At 37.9% G+C, this 19,427-nt stretch overlaps 1 gene segment (V, D, J or C); it reads right to left on the reverse strand.

Moving 5' to 3' along the window:
- Positions 1-892: 892 nt before the first annotated feature.
- The window catches only part of LOC100062436 (T-cell receptor gamma chain C region DFL12-like), a 56,207-nt gene continuing 37,672 nt past the window's right edge, over positions 893-19,427 (reverse strand). The window contains 5 exon segments of the C gene segment in view: positions 893-1,490; positions 3,068-3,115; positions 3,840-3,899; positions 12,984-13,313; positions 19,120-19,170. Of these exon segments, the coding sequence occupies positions 1,354-1,490; positions 3,068-3,115; positions 3,840-3,899; positions 12,984-13,313; positions 19,120-19,170 (626 nt within the window).

A 19,427-nucleotide genomic window follows, 5' to 3' on the forward strand; every position in this document is an offset into this window, starting at 1 on the left:
TAAAAAAAATAAATAAATAAAAAAAAAATAAATGACTATTCCTTACAAAACGGTGACCTTGAGTGTAAAAGCTAATTTCTTCCATATCTACACTGGGGACTATAATTTTATCTACCTTCAGGGGTTCTTAGAGGATTAACGGGGTTGCCTGGTGCATAGTAGAAGGTCACAGTCCCTATTCCATCCACAGCTAACCTGTCTGTGGGGAAATAAGATTACAGATGACTGTTGGTGTTTTGTGTTGTGTAGTGTCTACTATTCCAAAGTAGAACTGCCAACAGTGGATGCTAATGCTGTTAAGGACTTGCCAGTACCAGGCAGTATCAACTCATCTAATCCACACAACTCCAGGAGGCAGGGCACTGTAACTCCATTTTACTGATGAGGAAATTATGGCACAGAGAGTTCGAATAGCTTGCCTGAGGACACAGATGCTTATACTAGACCCAGGATTCAAACCAGACACTGGGGTTTCAAAGTCCAGGGGCTCAACCCCTCCACCACAATGCCTCTTGCTGTGAATGCAGGTCTCATGGGCTTGTTGTGACAAACAGAGACCACAGTGCTTGTGAAACACTAGTGTAGAGCTGAGTACACACAGTGAAAGTTGTGCTAGATGTTATACTGACATAATCAGAATGTCTCAAAGCAAAAGAGTACGTACCTGTTGATCTTTGAAAGTGACATAACCTGGATACCTTCCTTTGGGTGTGGCTCCTCTTGGAGCCAGTGCTCTAAGGAAAGCATCATGACCACTGTCTAAGAAGAATTAGAACTGTGGCATTGACCATCATTACAGCCAATGCTGGAACTGATAGCTCAGGTGTCCTGCTGTTTCTTACCCTGGACTTTCAGTTAAATAACATCAAATTAAACTACACACAGACAGAAGTAGACTTTTGAATTTTTTATTGTGGCTGTTATGGAAAACAAAGTAGAGAATTCAAATAGCAAAGATATCAGGCTCAGAATGAGTAAAATGGAAGGGTCCTAGGTGGTCATCTGGTTAAACGGCCCTAAGGGACATGACTATAGCTGCATGCTGTCTGTACTCAGAAGGCATAGGTATTTAGGTTGTTGGAGGAGCTGATGGAGATCATGGAGACAGGGGTGCTAAAGGACTACCCCATGGCCCTGCCCCTGCGTAATAGAATCATTCATTGTTGTTACAGAGTAAAAGTCTCTATTTGTCCAGTGCTTTGAAAAATCACTACACAATAACAACGTAATGGAAAAGTACACATGTGCCCTGAAATAACTGAAAGCCAGAGAGAAAACCCAGCTAGATCCTCGGCAGACAGTTTTAGGGAGACTAAACAATGAGAAAAGTTGAGTTCTTTGTGCCACCGTCTGTTACAAACTCTTTCCATTGGCACAGGCCGCTGTTCTCCTAAGCAAACAGATGGTGATGATGGCAAAGTAGACCGCGCTCACGAGGAGGAGGAGGAGGTAGCCGTAATAGGCATAGGTGCTGGTGAGCTGCAGGGTGTCTAAGAGAAGTCAGATGATTAGATTCACCTCTTATGTTGAAAAGATGGCATATATTAATGGAACGTGGTCAGTTATTTATTTCTGCTGACCTGCGTTGCTGTGACACTCCACCACCCAAACCCAAAAGTAGACATCTACCCCCACCACCTCCACAGAAAACAACAACAAGACAACTAAGAATCCCATTTACAGGTCATGTCAATCAACAACCTCTGCTAAATTCACTTAGAACATTCCAAGATATGAAAAGTAATGCTGTGTTTTTTATTGAATGAGTCCAATGGGAATAAAGTATTCGCGATAAATAGCTTTTAGCATTTCTTCACCCCCACCATGTCTCTAGGTATTAATAATATCCAGTCTTCATTAACCACTAACCAAATGCCAAAAACTTGTTCTGAAATCTTTACAAGCAAAGCTTTAATCATATTTAAGTTTTACAAAAACCTATGAGATTTTGCTTTATGAGATTATTATTTTCATTCCCATTTTGCAAATAAACTATGGATAGAGATGTAATTTGCCTGATGTCTTACATTTAGTATGTACTAGAGACCAAATTTCAATCTCATCACCATGACTTTCAAGAACACTCTTAGGTACCTTGTAATTCTGCATCTCCAAGTGCAATTAATACCCCAGACATCAAAGGGATAAGCACAAATATAAAGTTGAATTCTGATTTAGAAGCATCTGAGCCATTAAACATTCTGCATGCAATTCTTACGAAGAGTACGATCCATGGAAATTTGGTGGTCTACACAGTGCACTGGGTGTGAGGATTTATGAAGAAGGCATAACATAAAACGGAAGAAAGTGGTAAATCCAAATTCTCTGAAACTTTAGGAGGTCATGGCTCACTCAGCTGTCCTTCCTAAATGTCCCTGATTGTGGCTATGATGATAGAGTACAATTGCACTTAATACCCATTGAAGTTTTGCAAGAAATATGTGATGTCGAGAAATAATTAATGACAATGATGGTGAGCCAGACTGGCTATTCAGTGAACTGCAAGGCTGAGTCTCTTCCTGTGGAAATATCCCTTTTACACGGTGCAATGGCCTTAATTAATTTTGACTCATTGTCCTCATCTATGAAATGGAGAAAAATATTGTACCGCATCATAGGAGTATTATGAGAATAAACCAGGAAATGCCTGCAGCACACAGCACAATGACTTCTATGTAGGAAGCTCTCAGTAGAGTCAGTTCATGTTAGTAGATACCAGCAAGGACCAAAGACTAAAAAACAAATCCAGAAGCACCTTGATGTCCCATATTCTTCAGTCAGTAAAAACAAAAGGTACACAAATGAATGAAGTCCATTGCTGACATAATTCAGAGCCTATCACTGCACACTCTAATTTACGGTCACCTCATCCTCAAACAGGTATTTCCTTTGTTAAGATGACTCCTGGGAAATGACAGATTGATTTAAAGTATCACTCAGTCTACTCTTCAACATCCACCCATTCTAATTTTTCTACGTTAAGTCAGAGAAGTTTAAAAGTTAAGTTGTTCAGGAAGAAGAAAAATGCTATGGCATGACGTACAGGGAAACATATACAAAAACTTACTGTCCTCGTCTTTTAGACAAGCTTCTATAGAATTAATAGCAGTGGCCACTAGAAGAAATGAGAGAAACTATTAGTCAGCTGCTCATGCCTATTATTTGACAATTGATATATACACATATACACACATATGTATATAAAATCTGTCAACAGAGAGACAGGGGAGATGTCATTAAAAATATGAGCCCAACCATTCCAGGAAAAATTGGTCTCATCCACTATGAACCAGGGAGTTCAAAAGGTAATTCGATCTGGGGGCTGGCCCCGTGGCCTAGTGGTTAAGTTTGCGCGCTCTGCTGCAGGCGGCCCAGTCTTTCCTTGATTCGAATCCTGGGCAAGGACATGGCACTGCTCATCAAAGCATGCTGAGGCAGCCTCCCACATGCCACAACTAGTAGGACCCACACTGAAGAATATACAACTATGTACCGGGGTGCTTTGGGGAGAAAAAAGGAAAAAATAAAATCTTTAAAAATAAAAAAAAAAAACGGTAATTTGATCTGGAGGGAAAAAACTGTCATAGCATGCCAGGAAGGCAAACATACACAAAATATGTTACTCTCTGTATATATAGTACAATAAAATATATGCATGTATATAATCAGCTGATAGACAAGAGAGACAGTCATTAAAAATATGAAAATTAGGAGCCTCACAATTCCAGGAATACCTGATCTTTTCTACTTTAAACCTGAGAAGTTCAAACGTCACACTGATCAGGAGGGGGAAAAATACCTATGGCATGACACCGAGGCAAACGCAGACAATAACTTACTGCTTTCCTTTTTTGGATGAGCCTTTGTAGAATCAGTAGCAGTGAAAATTGAGGTGACAACTAGGAGAAATGAGAGCAAGTATTAGTCAATTATCCATGCCCACTATTAAACAGTGTGCATCTGTCTACATGAGTATGTGTGTATGTGCACACACACGCACACATAGTCTGCTGACAGAGAGACCATCCTTAAAAATATGCACCCTACGATTCCAGAAATAATTCATCTGATTCTATGTAATTTAGTAGATCTTATTCAGCTATTATGCTTTTGCACAGGAAGATCTTGAACTTCATAAAGACTACATTTTTTTCTTCTTTATCACAAGTGGATGATCATATCCAAAACTATCTTATTTTCTTTCTGTATTCGCAGATCCTAGCACAGTGCCTGCCACAAAGGAGGTGTTGAAGAAATACCTGTCGAATGGAAAACTGGAGAGAAAATGTGACTACTGTACAGAGTTCAGTACGTACTGCTGAAATGAAGCATCGCTACCAAAATCAATTCACCAACTCTCAGAATCCACAACGGAATCTCACATTTGAAAGGACCTGGTTTAGGTAAATTTCCCACGAGAACAAATTTCCCATGAAAGGCATCGCATTAGGCATGCCTTTCCAGAGCATGTTATGATGTTTGTGGGCATGACAACAATATGAATAAAGCTCATAGCTATTGAGTGATTATTACTGCACCAGGCACTGTGTTAAATGTTTCACATGAATTTTCTCATTGAATGCTCCCGTCACACTGCAGTGAGTTGTATTTTGGAGTACTCCTTGTTGCAAATGAGGAAATAAGGTTGGGAGAGTAAGTAACTTGCCAAGCATCACAACAGTGATGGCAGAGACAGCATTCAAAGGATCACTGTGAGCCATTAAGTGAGATAAATCATGTGCAAAATACTTTTAGAAATAATCCATAGAAATAGAAAGTAATCTATAGAGAAAGTTGATTCCACCATTGTGGACACCAAAAAGGTCTTCTGTTCCAGATGTGTTAATAATCTTAGCAAAGTAACTTTTTATTACAGGAGGTCAGATGTCAGTGCAATTCTTTCCAAAGATAAAAAGACCCACACAGCCACATTTATAGTTCTATGAATATATAAAACATGAGGTGAGGCTTATGTACAATGCCAAAAAAAAAAAGAAGCCAAACTTACAAACATAAAAATTCTTTAAAGATAACTGACTGCAAGGATTATAGATGGTGGAGTAAGGAGACTCTGAACTCATCTCCTCCCACGAACACAAACAGATTACAACTATTTTTGGAAAAATTCCCCTGGATAGAAAACTGAAAACTGGATAAAAAGAACCCCCACAACAAGGGACAGTCCTGACTAAGGCAGAAGAGGCAGAAATTCCTTATGAAGAGAAAAAAAGCCACCTTCTGGAGCAGCGGAGTTTCTCAGCCGGCCTCGCGGGTCCCACACTAAGGTCCGCAGCCCTCCCTGGAGGAGTGAGGTCCTGAGCAGTGGTCAATACTGCTATAAGCATCCTTCAGACTCAGCACAACTGAGACGAGGATCTTACTATCTGGCTTCACTGGTTATTAATTGCAGCAGGGAATACCCCCAGAAAAGTTACCAGACAAAAACCAAAAAGACCCGGGTCTTAAAGGGCCCATGCACAAACTCAACCGTCTCAGCAACCTAAAATCACTGGAGAGAAGGCTGACGGTCCTTTGGTGACAAGAAACTCACCTGGTGGGCTCTGGGTCCATCTCAGTGAGAGGAGGGACCTCTCCAGAGACTGAGACATTAGTGATGGCCATTGTTGTGACCCAGTCTAGGCATGCTGACACAGAACCTGGCAGACTCCATTGAAAGTCTTCCCCTGGCCTGTTAGCTCAGGGGTCTGCCACACCCACTAGAACACAGATTTAATCCAGTTCAGCCAGGGCAGGCAGCCCACCCTAGGCAATGGCCCCACCCAACAACAAGCCCTCAGGCTACTTGTCAGCCTACATTGACTGGGTGCCTTGATCCTCTACAGGCAGGGGAGTGTGTCCCACTCTGTGGGGAAGGGCCTGTGTAAGGACCAGGTGAACTGTGAGGGGCATTCGTGGAGAGGTGTGGGACTCTGCAGTGGGCTATCGGGGTTGCTCCCAGGGGTTCGGAAGTATGCAGGGACCAGAACTGTGTTGGCAGTGTGTGTGGCCCTGCGGGGGGTGAGGCTTATCAGTGGCAGAAAACCTGTGCTTCAGAAATAGACATAAAAAAGATCAGCCCCATCTTCCAAATCCTGAAACAATTGAGTGCCCCCATGCCTAGGGCCAGCCCCACTTAGCTGCACTCCTAAGAGAACTGACAACAGCCTTGTAAGCCTGAGGCCCATAGCAATTGTAAGCCCTTGAGCCTAGCCAACTGAAACACTGGGTACCTACCCAATTAATAGGAAAACTGTAACAGGAGTGTGCTGTTAGATCTTGTACCCAACAGTGCTGAGGCTCCCCAAACCAGATTCACAAACAGCTGGCCAGGGAAGGAAAGACTAGACTCCCTGGGTACCTGCATTAAGCGCAACCCTGCCACAGCAGAAGGACGCAAGTAGCCCACAAAGCAGTCACTCCGGGATCATTTGGACTGCTGACGAGAGGGAAGCACACTGGTGAGCCTCAAAAGACATGTCTTACATAAGGCCACTTCTCCAAGATCAGGAGACATAGCTGATTCACCTAATACATAGATATAAGCACAGAGAAAGAAGCATAATGAGGAGACAAAGGAATACATTCCAACCAAGGGAACAGGACAAAACCCCAGAAAAAGGGACTAAATGAAACAGAAATAAGCAACCTACCCAACAAAGAGTTTGAACAAAAACTCATAAAGATGCTCACAGAGGGGCTGGCCCCGTGGCTGAGTGATTAAGTTCGCGCACTCCACTGCAGGTGTCCCAGTGTTTCGTTGGTTCAAATCCTGGGCGCAGACATGGCACTGTTCATCAACCCACAGAGGCAGCGTCCCACATGCCACAACTAGTAGGACCCACAATGAAGAATATAAAACTATGTACTGGGGGGCTTTGGGGAGACAAAGGGAACAAAAATAAAATCTTTAAAAAAAACATAAAAAATAAAATAAACAAAGGTGCTCACAGATATTGGGAGAAGACTGGATGAATACAGTGAGCTCATCAACAAAGAACTAGAAAATATAACAAAGAACCAAGCAGAATTGAAGGATACAATGCTAGAAGTGAAAAATCCACTACAGGGACACATTAGCAGAGTAGATGATACAGAAGAATGGATCAGCAAGCTAGACAAAAGACTAGAGGAAATCATCCAAGATGAACAGAAAAAAAGAAACAGAATGATAACAGTCTCAGGGAACTCTGGGACAATATCAAGAGCACTAACATTTGTATTATATGTGTCCCAGAAAGAGAAGAGTGACAAACGGGCAGACAATTTATTTGAAGAAACAATAGTTGAAAATTTTCCTAACCTAAGGAAGGAAACACCTCCAAGTACAAGAAGCACAGATGGCTCCAAATAAGATAAGCCCAAAGACACCCACACCAAGACACACTATAATTAAAATGTCCAAAATTAAAGATAAAGAGAGAATCATAAAAGTGGCAAGAAAAGCAACAGGTGACACACAAAGGAAAGCCCAGGAGGAAATCAGCGGACATCCCAGCCAAAACCCTACAGGCGAGAAGAGAATGGCACGACGTATTTAAAGTGCTAAGAGGAAGAAACCTACAGCCAGGAAGACTCTATCCATCAAGGTTGTCATTCACAATGGAAGGAGAGATAAAGAGCTTCCCAGACAAGCAAAAATTGAAGGAGTTTATCAGCAAGAAACCACTTCTACAAGAAATGCCAAAGGGACATATTTAACTGGGAAAGTGATGACCACAAAAAGAGATAAAAAAATTATCAAACAAACCCCCCAGAAAACCAGGTAATAAAATCACTGGTAAAGGTAAAAATACAGTAGAGGTAGCAGATCAACCACCTGTGAAGATAACATGACGGTTAAAGGACTAAAGTACTAAAATTACCTATCTCAATGATAAAAGGGTAATGGGTAGACACACACAAAACAAGAGATTATATATGATTTCAAAAACGTAAAATGTGGGAGGAGGGTAGTGAAAAAATAGAGCTTTTAGAACGAGGTCAAGCTAAAGAGTATATCAACTCAATATAGACTGTTATATACATAGAATATTATATAGGATCCTCATGGTAATCACAAATCAGAAACCTATGATGAGTAAACAAATAAGTAAGGGAAAGAAATCAAGCACATTACTAAAGAAAGCCATCAAACCACAAGGGAAGGGAGCAAGAGAAAAAGAAAGGAACCGAGAAGAACAACTAAAACTCCCAGAAAAAAAAGTAAAAAAAGACAATAAATACATATTTATCAATAGCTACTGTAAATGTCAATGGACTAAATGCTCCAATCAAAAGGCAAAGGATGTCCAGTTAGATTAAAAAAAGCAAGACCCATATATATGCTGCATACAAGAGACACACTTGAGACCTGAAGACACTCACAAACTGAAAGTGAAAGGATGGAAAATATATTCCATGCAAATGGCAAAGAAAAGAAAGCAGGGGTAGCAATACTTACATCAGACAAAAAAGACTTTAAAACAAAAACTGTAACAGGGGACAATGAATGGCACCACATAATGATAAAGGGAACAATCCAACAAGAAAATATAACACTTCTAAATATCTATGCACCCAACATAGGAGCACCTAAATATATAAAGAATTTATTGACAGACAGAAAAGGAGAAATAGACAGTAACACAATAATATTAGGGCACTTTAACACTCCACTTACACCAATGGATAGATCATCCAAACAGAAGAACAAGAAGGGAACACTGGCCTTAAACGACACCTTTGACCAGATGGACTTAGTGGATATGTGTAGAACACTCCATCCAAAAACCACAGAATACACATTCTTTCAAATGCCCATGGAACATTCCTCGGATTGATCACATATTAGGCCACAAAATAAGTCTCAATAAATTTAAGAAGATCAAGATAATACCATGCATCTCTTCTGACAACAAAAGTATGAAACTGGAAATCAACTACAGGAAGAAAATCAGAAAAGCCATCAAAATGTGGAGATTAAACAAAAATGCTAGTGAACAATGATTGGGTCAATGAAAAAATCATAGGAGAAATCAAAAAATTCCTGGAGACAAATGAAAATGAAAATATGGCATGCCAAAATCTATGGGATACAGCAAAAGCAGTTCTAAGAGGGAAGTTGATAGCAATTCAGGCCTACCTCAACAAACAAGAAAAATCCAAAATAAACAATCTAAGAGCGCATCTAAGGGGTGTGGAAAAAGAAGAACAAACAGAGCCCACAATCAGCAGAAGGAAGGAAATAATAAAAATTAGAGCAGGAATAAATGAAATAGAGACTAAAAAAACAGTAGAAAACATTAGTGAAAGAAAGAGCTGGCTCTTTGACAAAATAAACAAAATTGACAAAACCTTAGCTAAACTCTCCAAGAAAAAAAGAGAGAAGGCTCAAATAAATAAAATCAGGAATGACAGAAGAGAAATTACAACGGACATCTCAGACATACAAAAGATAATAAGAGAATACTATGAAAAGCTATACGCCAACAAATTGGATAATCTAGAAGAAATGGATTAATTCTTAGAAACATACAACCTTCCAAAACTGGACCAAGAAGAAGTAGAGAATTTAAATAGACCGGTCACCAGTAAGGAAATCGAAACAGCAACCAAAAATCTCCCAAAAAATAAAAGTTCAGGACCTGATGGCTTCCCTGGTGAATTCTAGCAAACATTCAAAGAAGACTTACTGCCTATCCTTCTCAAACTATTCCAAAAAATTGAAGAGGAAGAGGGGTTTCCTAACTCATTCTATGAAGCCGACACTATCATGATACCAAAACCAGACAAGGACAACACAAAAAAAGAAATTTATAGGTCAATGTCACTGATGAACATCGATGCAAACATCCTTGACAAAATACTAGCAAATCGAATACAACAATACAGCGAAAAGATCATACAACATGGTCTAGTGGATTTCACTCCAGGGATGCAGGGATGGTTCAACATTTGCAAATCTAACAACATGATACACCACATTAACAAAATGAAGAATAAAAACCACATGGTCATCTCAATAGATGCAGAGAAAGCATTTGACAAGATACAGCATCCATTTATGATAAAAACTCTAAATAAAACGGGTATAGAAGGAAAAGGTCTCAACATAGTAAAGCCACATATGAAAAACTGACAGCAAATATCATTCTCAGTGAGGAAAAACTGAAAGCTATGCCTCTAAGAACAGGAACCAGACAAGGATGCCCACTTTCACCCCTCTTATTTAAGGTAGAATTGGAAGTCCTAGCCAGAGCAATCCGGCAAGAAAAAGAAATAAAATGGATACATATTGCAAAACAAGAAGTGAAACTGTCACTCTTTGCACATGACGTGATTTTATATATAGAAAATGCCAAAGAATCCACTAAAAAACTTTAAGAAATAATAAATTAATACACTCAAGTCACAGGATACAAAATCAACATACAAAAATCGGTTGTGTTTCTATACACTAACAACGAAGCAGCTGAAAGAGAAATTAAGAATACAATCCCATTTACAATTGCAACAAAAAGAATAAAATACCTAGGAATAAACGTAAGCAAAGAGATGAAAGATCTGTACACTGAAAACTATAAAAGATTGTTGAAAGAAATCGAAGAAGACACAAAGAAATGGAAAGATATTCCGTGCTCTTGGATTGGAAGAATTAACATAATTAAAATGTGCACACTTCCTAAAGCAATCAATAGATTTAACGCAATCCCTATCAAAGTTCCAACAACATTTGTCACAGAAATAGAGCAAGGAATCCTAAAATTTATGTGGAACAACAAAAGACCCCGAATAGCCAAAGGATCCCTGAGAAAAAAAGAACAAAGCTGGAGGTATCACACTCACTGATTTCAAAATATACTGCAAAGTTATAGTAATCAAAACAGCATGGTACTGGCACAAAAACAGACACCGAGATCAATGGAACAGAATTGAGAGCCCAGAAATAAACCCACAAATCTATGGACAAATCTATGGTTTATACATTTTCTACTAGATGAGCTCTTCTCCATAAGGATAGGGTTCTGGTATGTAACTTTAGGCACACAATGAACTCTTTTTCAGATGACTGTAAAACTGGGTTTGATATAGAGGATTTGAAATAAATTTCAAGAATGCAAATGTTAGCATAGTCATGTCTGGATGTTAAAACATCTTCAAGAACTGACTTTAACATGTCTTAAAATTCTTTCTTTTTCTTAACAATGACTTATTCATTAAAAGATAAATCAAAATCTCTTATTACCGTCCATTGATGTGAAAAGATTAGAGTAACAACTTTTCATAATAAAATCTGTGTCTGTATCCTAAGTTCTCTCTCTTAGCCAAAGTTGGTCAAAAACTTGGACCAGACTAGTTTTACCTTCTTCAAGATCACTTCATTGATTTTTGCTTCCATGTTACATTCTTAGCTTCTATCAAAAACAAAAAAATTCCAAGAAACAGTGTTAGAAATTTGCTGTAGAACGACATTAGCAGAACTGTCCTCATTAGCTTTGTTGCCCTGAGAAGCCTGTGGGAGACATCTGTCTCAGAAAATACCTGCCGGGTAAACACATTATGAACTGAAACTTCTCTAGGATAATCATCACCGTTGAACTGAACCGTACCTCTTATTTTTCCTTAATGTCTAGAAAAATCACAACCTCATAGCACACTTCAACCCCCTGCTTATATTGAACTTGTGCTTTGCATATGTTGCTTTCCCTGTTCTTAGCCGTAGAAATAGCAAACTAGGGCTTCTGTTTCAACATTACATTAGTTAGTTTTATGAAAGTATACTAAAAAATAAAATATATACATAAAGAAATATATCCATATTATGTTTTCAAAAGCAAGTTTTTTCACTGAGAAGATTTCACTTGCTCTTCATCACGGCACAAGTGCTCGAACCTAATTTGATTACTGATGAAATTAAAGATCCAAGAAGATAAAGACGGACTGCAGAAATTGGCACTGGTACACAGCAAAGGTCTTCGTATGTTTTGCTCTGTGCTTGTTCCCCCACGGCTTCAAAAGGGCTTGTTAACCACAGGGAAAAGTACAAACTGATTCTTTCGGATTTAAAGGTGCTCTGGGGCCTTTGGTCTGTTGTGTTTACAACCAGGACTTTAAGTCCGGAGTCTAGAGGTTTACCAGACCACTGTCAGGTCTCCTTTGGGACACATTGCCTGAATGATGAGTGAACCTGAGTGATGGGAAAAGAATATATTCTTTTTACTGCAGTGCATTCTCCTCAGGACAGTAATTCATCCCAGTGTCCTCATCCATGCATCCCTTCCAGGCCAGTTCTGCAATAAATGTTGAACTGAATTTACCAATGGCAAGAAACACATTCATTACATAGAGTGGAAGTATGTGTGTACACATTAGCCTCACCCGATCTTTAATTAGGAAAGTTTACCTTATGGTGATATATAAAATACAAATCCAGAAAATCTAAGACTATAGTAAAACTTCAACGGACAAATCATTGCATTTTTTCTTGTGCCGCCATCTGACTCCACCAAATGAACACAATTTTCTCACCTAATGGCATTGTTTTGGGGTTGTGCTCTAAGTAGAGCAAGAGTAAAGTGACAGTGACACTGCTTGCTGAGTAGAACATTCATGAATGGCGTATAACAGTTCTTATTTTCTGATCAAGATCGATCATCAAAAGTAGAATCTCTTTTCGAGCGTGTCTTGTGTGCTAAATTGTTAAGTGCTTTCATGAATGCTGCTTCCTTTAATCCAGCAACCACCCTAAAAAGCATCACTGAGACCTTAGTATTTTGGTTGATGAAACTGAGGCTGAAAAAAGTTAAGGAATTTCTTTTTTAATCTTCCAAAGCCTATACTATTTTAATCCTTTGGGGAAATAGAGGAGATTTATGCTACCAATAAACGGAATGACATTTAAGAAACATTTGTACTTGTTTGTTTTCCATTAATACGTGACAGAAAAGGGGGGATATTCTCTTTGAAAAAAACTGTTCTGAGAGGTTATCTTTATATATACATACCTTTGTTCACTGAAGGAAAAAGAATCTCTTGGTCAACCCCTCCTTTATTATTCTCGTGTTGGACGATGCATTTATGTTCTTTATCCATTGACTTTCCAGTCACAGTCAGCCAGCTGAATTTCATGTAAGTGGTATCAGTCTTCATGGTATTTCCCTGCTTGGATTCCAGAATTCTATAGCCATTCTTTTCTATCCAATAGATCTTAATAACCTCAGGGAAGAATTTCTCAAGAAGACAAAGATACGTTCCAGCCTTATGGAGGTTTATTTCAGCAATCGAAGGAAGAAACATGGTGGGCTTGGGGGAAATGTCTGCAGGAAGGTGTGCGTCTGTGGGGGAAAACAGAATAGCATTTTATAAGCATCACTAGAGAAGCACAAACACTGTGTGGTTTGGTACAACCTAGAGCATTGTAAGAGGAAGAAAAGCTGCCATTGAATTAGTGCTCACCATGGCCTTTCTTCCACCAGAGTTTGTGAGTATTTATTGTTCTTATTTTCAATGGGAAAAGAGGTTCCAGAGGTTATGTAACTTGCCCAGAGTCACAGCTGTTAAGTGGCAGAGGCTGGATTACAGCTTGGCCTTTGTTCTTTATCCACATGCTAAGATGGGGGATGACTTTTACCTGACCCATTTCAGGGCTTCTATCATTCATCAACACTCATATTTTTTTAAAATCTCTATGTTCTATCATGGCGGAGCATGTTTTCAAGGTGGGTGGGTAGGAGACCAGGTAACTTTGATGATCTCTCTGCACATGAGAATGTCTGGTCCTTTCTGAAATACTTCGCTTTTGCCATCCCGTGAATTTTGTAACTTATGCTCTTTTGGCCGAATAACACTTTATCATGTTCTGCAACTCTGTGAAACCTCTCTCTTCATTTAACTGTTTCTGGAATGCACCATATTTGTCTTTTTTGCCATATAAATAAATATCAGGAGGAAATTTTCCTTTTGTTAAAACACTGCACAGTCACTCGTTAATGGGAATCCATTTCCAAGAGGACTTGACAATCAGATTGACATTTTAGCTTCAAATGTGGATCCCATGACCAGTTCTAAGGTAATGGAGTTCTCCTGCCTGATGTCTAATTTTAGAAAATATCTCAGTTTCACATCTGAACCATCCCAGATTTTGAGTAGGGTAGTGTTAAAGTTGCACCTCCAAGTTATATACAATGTCTTGAATTTAGAAGTGAAATAGCACTATTTCCAAAACTCCCATTCAAAATTTATTACTTATTTTCTCAAATGCTATTATATTAATCTTATCAAGTAATACACTTGTCAGAATTTTGTTTCACTTTAGAATATGTTTACCAAAAGCAGATTTTTATTTGGAATTTCATGAAGTTAAAGCATGACTAAAAATACACCACGTTTTGACACTCAACGTCTCCTCTAAACTTTGTATCTAGCCTAAAAGGCTGCTGAACTTTTTAGAGCTCCACTATTTTCTTTGTTTTAACCTGCTGAATAAAGTATATATAAAATTGGTTTAAGGTTAAACGCTACAGTTCCAGATTCTCTTGTAGATATAATATTAAAATATATAACAAATCATCATAGTTTACAAGGGAATGTCACATGGATGGTGGAATGTTAGTTGATTGTACATTTATTGTTAATCTAATGATTGGAATTCTAAATACTGAAATTCTTTCCAATTTGATTTCCAATTGACACACAAAATCTTTACTAACATTCTCTATGGGCTAGCTTGGAGCTATATAGTTTAATGGGGAATTTCTTAAGAAAAGGAGAATTAGATTTCTTATTTGAGAAGACGAGAAAAAAATTCTTGAGAAGTTCTGCCTGTGTGTCAAAGCTCCCCATTTTTATAGTAAATCAGTAGCCAAACAATGTTGAGGCATTTTTTCATGCTATAAATACAATTAGGTCATCATGTGTTCATTTTAATTTTACACATCCTTTTAGTGTAAATTGTATTTTATTGATTATGATAATAAGACAGTATATTTCTCCAACTTTATGCTTTGCTTTTAATTTAAAATCATGTTATATAAAACAAGATTAATTTTTCAATCATACACTATATTTACATAATTTTAGTCTTTAGTCAATATATTAAAGGATCTGATTTTCAACTTAGGAAATATTATTTCTTAATAAGAATACTTAAGATTCGTTATATTAAAGAAATTGAAAATCAAATGATGAATTGAAAAGTTTATGTGTGATCACCTGCTATTCTTACCTCTTGTCCCTTTTCTTTCCCTAGATTCTTTAAGTTTCATTCTTTTCAGGGTAAAATGAATTTCACATTTCCATTACATTCTCAATGCAATAACTAACTGAGCATTAAATAGTATACTTGTGAATATATGGTTAGGGCCTATATTTTAAATAATTATAGTACATATTTTTTCTTTAAACATTCCTTATTTTTGTTTTTCTTTTTGTTCTGTTTTGTTTTGAGGAAGATTGGCCCTGAGCTAACTGCTGCCAATCCTCCCCTTTTTGCTGAGGAATACTGGCCCTCAGCTGACACCCGTGCCCATCTTCCTCTCTTTATATATGGGACGCCTACCACAGCGTGGCTTGCCAAGAGGTGCCATGTCCGCACTGGGGATCTGAACTGGTGAACCCTGGGCCACCAAAATAGAACGTGCGTACTTCACTGCTGCACCACCAGACCAGTCCCTAAACATTCCTTTGAAACCATTGGGTTTATCTCGGCTTTTGATATGCCTTCCTCACTAAGCTTACTCTTTTCTAACCTTTAATTTAAAATGAGAGAGATGAAGCTCTCCCATTCACTTGGACACTTAGAGGCCATTGTAGGGTTATTAATTGCAGGGTTATTAACTGGCCTAACTCCAATATTGTTGGTTCTCAGGAAATAGGGAGGGCCAAGGAGAGGGAGAGAGATGGGGGAACCGTCGGTGGAGCAGTCAGAACACACAGTATTTATCGATTAACTTTGCTGTCTTATATAGGCACAGTTCATGGCGTGCCCAAACATTACAACGGTAACATCAAAGATCACTGATCCCAGATCACCATAAAAAATATAATAATAATAAAAAAATATGAAATATTCTGAGAATTTCCAAAATGTGACACAGAGAAACAACGTGAGCAAATGTTTTGGGGGAAATGGCCCTGGTAGACTTGCTCAAGGCAGGGATGCCAGAAACCTCCTATTTTTGAAAATTGCAATATCTGCAAAGTGCAATAAAGCAAAGCACGATAAAATGAGGTACGCCTGTACTTCTGTATTTGATTTTAGGTCTTCTCAAATAGATTGCAGAAATAGGCAGTTTAAATAAATGACAAATAATTTATGCATTACAGCTTGTTTCTTTTTCTCCCCAGTGGCTGATAGTTTAATAAGGTCTGACTTAAAGATGACATGAGAGCTGGGAGAATATGTTTGCCAGTCCCAAAACTATTATATAGACACAAAACAGGCAGAATTTAAACAGACTGAAAGTGCGGAACATAAGTTGAAGTTTTTGGTCCCAAAACTGTCCTTCAGAAATGAGGGGTCACCTTATGTTTCATTCCTTGTAGAACCTCTCGTGTTAAAAGATGCTCTTCTAATACTCGGTTGTGATTAAAAAAAAATACTGAAATGAACTCAATTAGCGCTAGTTTTGGAGCTAGTGCTGGTAACAGAAAGTGAAGAAATTTAACATGGATTGGATAAATACTACTTGGGTCTAAAGTTTGCACAGTTTATGCTTATGCTGCACATTTATAGAATAATAATAATGAAAAAAACGATTTCCCTTATTTTATACATGGATAGTTGCCTCTTTGGATAACATATCCAGCGACATCATCCCACAGGGATCCCAAAAGAGACACTCAGACCCTGAGATGACCTAGAAAATTGCTCTAAGCTACATGCTGCAGATGCATTTGAAGAGCCCAAACAAAATTTTTAATGCAATGTGAGGGCAAAAAGAGTAATATTTCTCAACTGATATTTGCATCGATATAGTTTTTGACTTTGTAGCTATAATCCAAATAAGAAAGTAAATATTGTAAGTGGATATTTGACTTCTAGCTATGTCACTATAAATTAATACATTCAAGTTGCAAACCCTCCCTTTTATTACTTCCAGATATTTCCACTGGAAAATGAGAGACCACCTTCTATTCAGGCTCATAATATTTGAGATAATGCTTATTATATTCTCATCATTTTTACAAGCAAGCAATAGTTAATCTTATAAATTGAAAGTTTTTTCCAAATACTGACCATTTGTTCTAATGTGACCTGTAGACTAGACAGTAATTAATACACTTATCTGTACTCCTGATTCCATAAGGCAGTCCCATGGTGGTAATTTGAAGCCTGGAGAAGTGACATTTTTATCACTGACCATGGTGGTAATTTCTATATCTAATTTCATTTAATACTCACAACATTCATTCGAGAGTGTTGTGGCATAGATTGAATGAACGGGCGGAAATATATCAAAATGTTAGCAGAGATGTATGTTGATCTAAAATTTTAATTTTTTCCTTATTATTCACATTTTCCAACTTTTTTCATAATGAGCAAGTATTATTTCTATAATTTTAGTAGAGCAATAAGGAGTGAATCACAATTTATTTGCTAAAGGATGACTATACAGAAAGTGGTGGGCCCAAAATGAAAGTCCATATTTTTCCCTGCACCAGATTCTCCTAAAAATCATTTCTCAGCACATGCATGAATTATATCTGTGCCACCATTATTCAATTTGATAGCTACAATTTATGTTAAATAAGTAGTAAGTTTGGAAAAAAGGACTAGAAAGTTGCTTTTTAGTCTTGGAATTCTTTCTGTGTTTGATCACAACCACTAAAGAAAACAAAATATATTATTCCCTTCAGTGCTCTATCAACGTTGTGATAACTCTTTGAAAACGGTCATTTCAGTTCATCTAGTGGGCTAAGAATATCCTTGTGAGACATTCTTCTTCTTTGGGGCAAAATTCCATCTTTAAGGCTAATGAGGACCAAACAAACTTATCAGGCTGAATTTAGAAGGAAAAAAAAAACCCATCTTGTGAAATTCTTGAATATGGTCACCCAAGTTAAATATTTTATACTTGATGTTATTAATTATCCTCTGACCAAATGACAAATTTAATAATTTTTGTTCATTTTGTCCCATTGGTTATTTTTGGAATTAAATAAACAAAATGTCTAAACTTCATTACAAATTTTTAAAAACTGAAATCCCAAATGGACTAACGTCTCCACCGCTTCGGAACTCAAAATTTGTGTAACTAGTTAACTCCTTGTTAATGTCCTCCTTGTTACGTCAGGCAGAGAACGGCCTCCCAGGACCCGGTTGGAGTTGAATACTTATCCGCTAGACTAGAAGTTTTTGGAATACTGGGACTTGTTCTATGTTTATCTTCTTCCCCCATTTATCTCCAGTTACTGGCACAGAAACTGTCTTCGATAAGGTTTGCTGACAAAATGAATGAGCAAATGAGGATGTAAAACCATGCAGACCCTTTTCATGGACTTTGGAGCTGCAATGGCTATTGAGATTACAAATTCCCTTAAACTGGCCCATCTCTAGGCAATTCATCAAGAGTTGTGACAGCATAAATTTTGACAGATCTCAGCCTACCTCCACAAAGCTACAGTAATAAGTGAGATTTCCCGATGTTCCATAGTCGTTTACTTTAAGAATTAATGTTTTGCATTGCTGTTAGGGATGAGATGAAAACCGGTAACATAGGTTTTGCAGGTTACAGTGAGAAAGGAGCACTATGTTTTATCTCAATATATAGAGAAGAGGTAATTAATCAAGGTGTCTCTCACCTAAAAGATGATATACAAGAAAACTGTCTTGAACCAAGAACTTGCACCAATGGTTTACAGGTATGGTTCAAGAAATATCTTATTTTCTAGCCTGAGTCTATTCTTTTCATGTACATATTTTAAAAGTAGAATCTCAATCTGCTTACTAGCAGAGATGTGAACAAACCATTTATGAAGCAGTTTTGTTTTCCTCTACAGTGACTAGTAGCTTCAAACTTGCTGTTCAAATGCTGAGACCAAGTATATGACAGTCAGATAAGAGTGATCCTAGATAGTTTTTTTCTAAAAAGCATCTACCAGTTTTTCATTACTAAGTAAAAATAGAAAAAAGTTACTTACCAGAGGGAATCACGAGGAGCTTAGTCCCTTCTCCAAATGTCTTGATCCAGCCTGAGATATCACACTGGTTACAGCTTCTACAAAAACTCAGCTTCCTCCTAATCTTCGTGATGTAACTAACAGTTAGAAAACTGTGTACTGCCAATTGGATCTTCTGGGCTCCTTTGGAAGTCCTTGAACATAAGTTTTGTGGCATCAGATATTTTATAAGTTTTCTACAGATAAATTGACACAAACATCTGTTTTCCAACAAGGCACTACTCATTGAAAAGCACTGATGGAATATGGAAAGAAGAAGAGCAGAAAAA

The sequence above is a fragment of the Equus caballus genome, chromosome 4 (assembly GCF_041296265.1).
Source record: "Equus caballus isolate H_3958 breed thoroughbred chromosome 4, TB-T2T, whole genome shotgun sequence".
In the NCBI taxonomy this organism is placed as follows: Eukaryota; Metazoa; Chordata; class Mammalia; order Perissodactyla; family Equidae; genus Equus; species Equus caballus.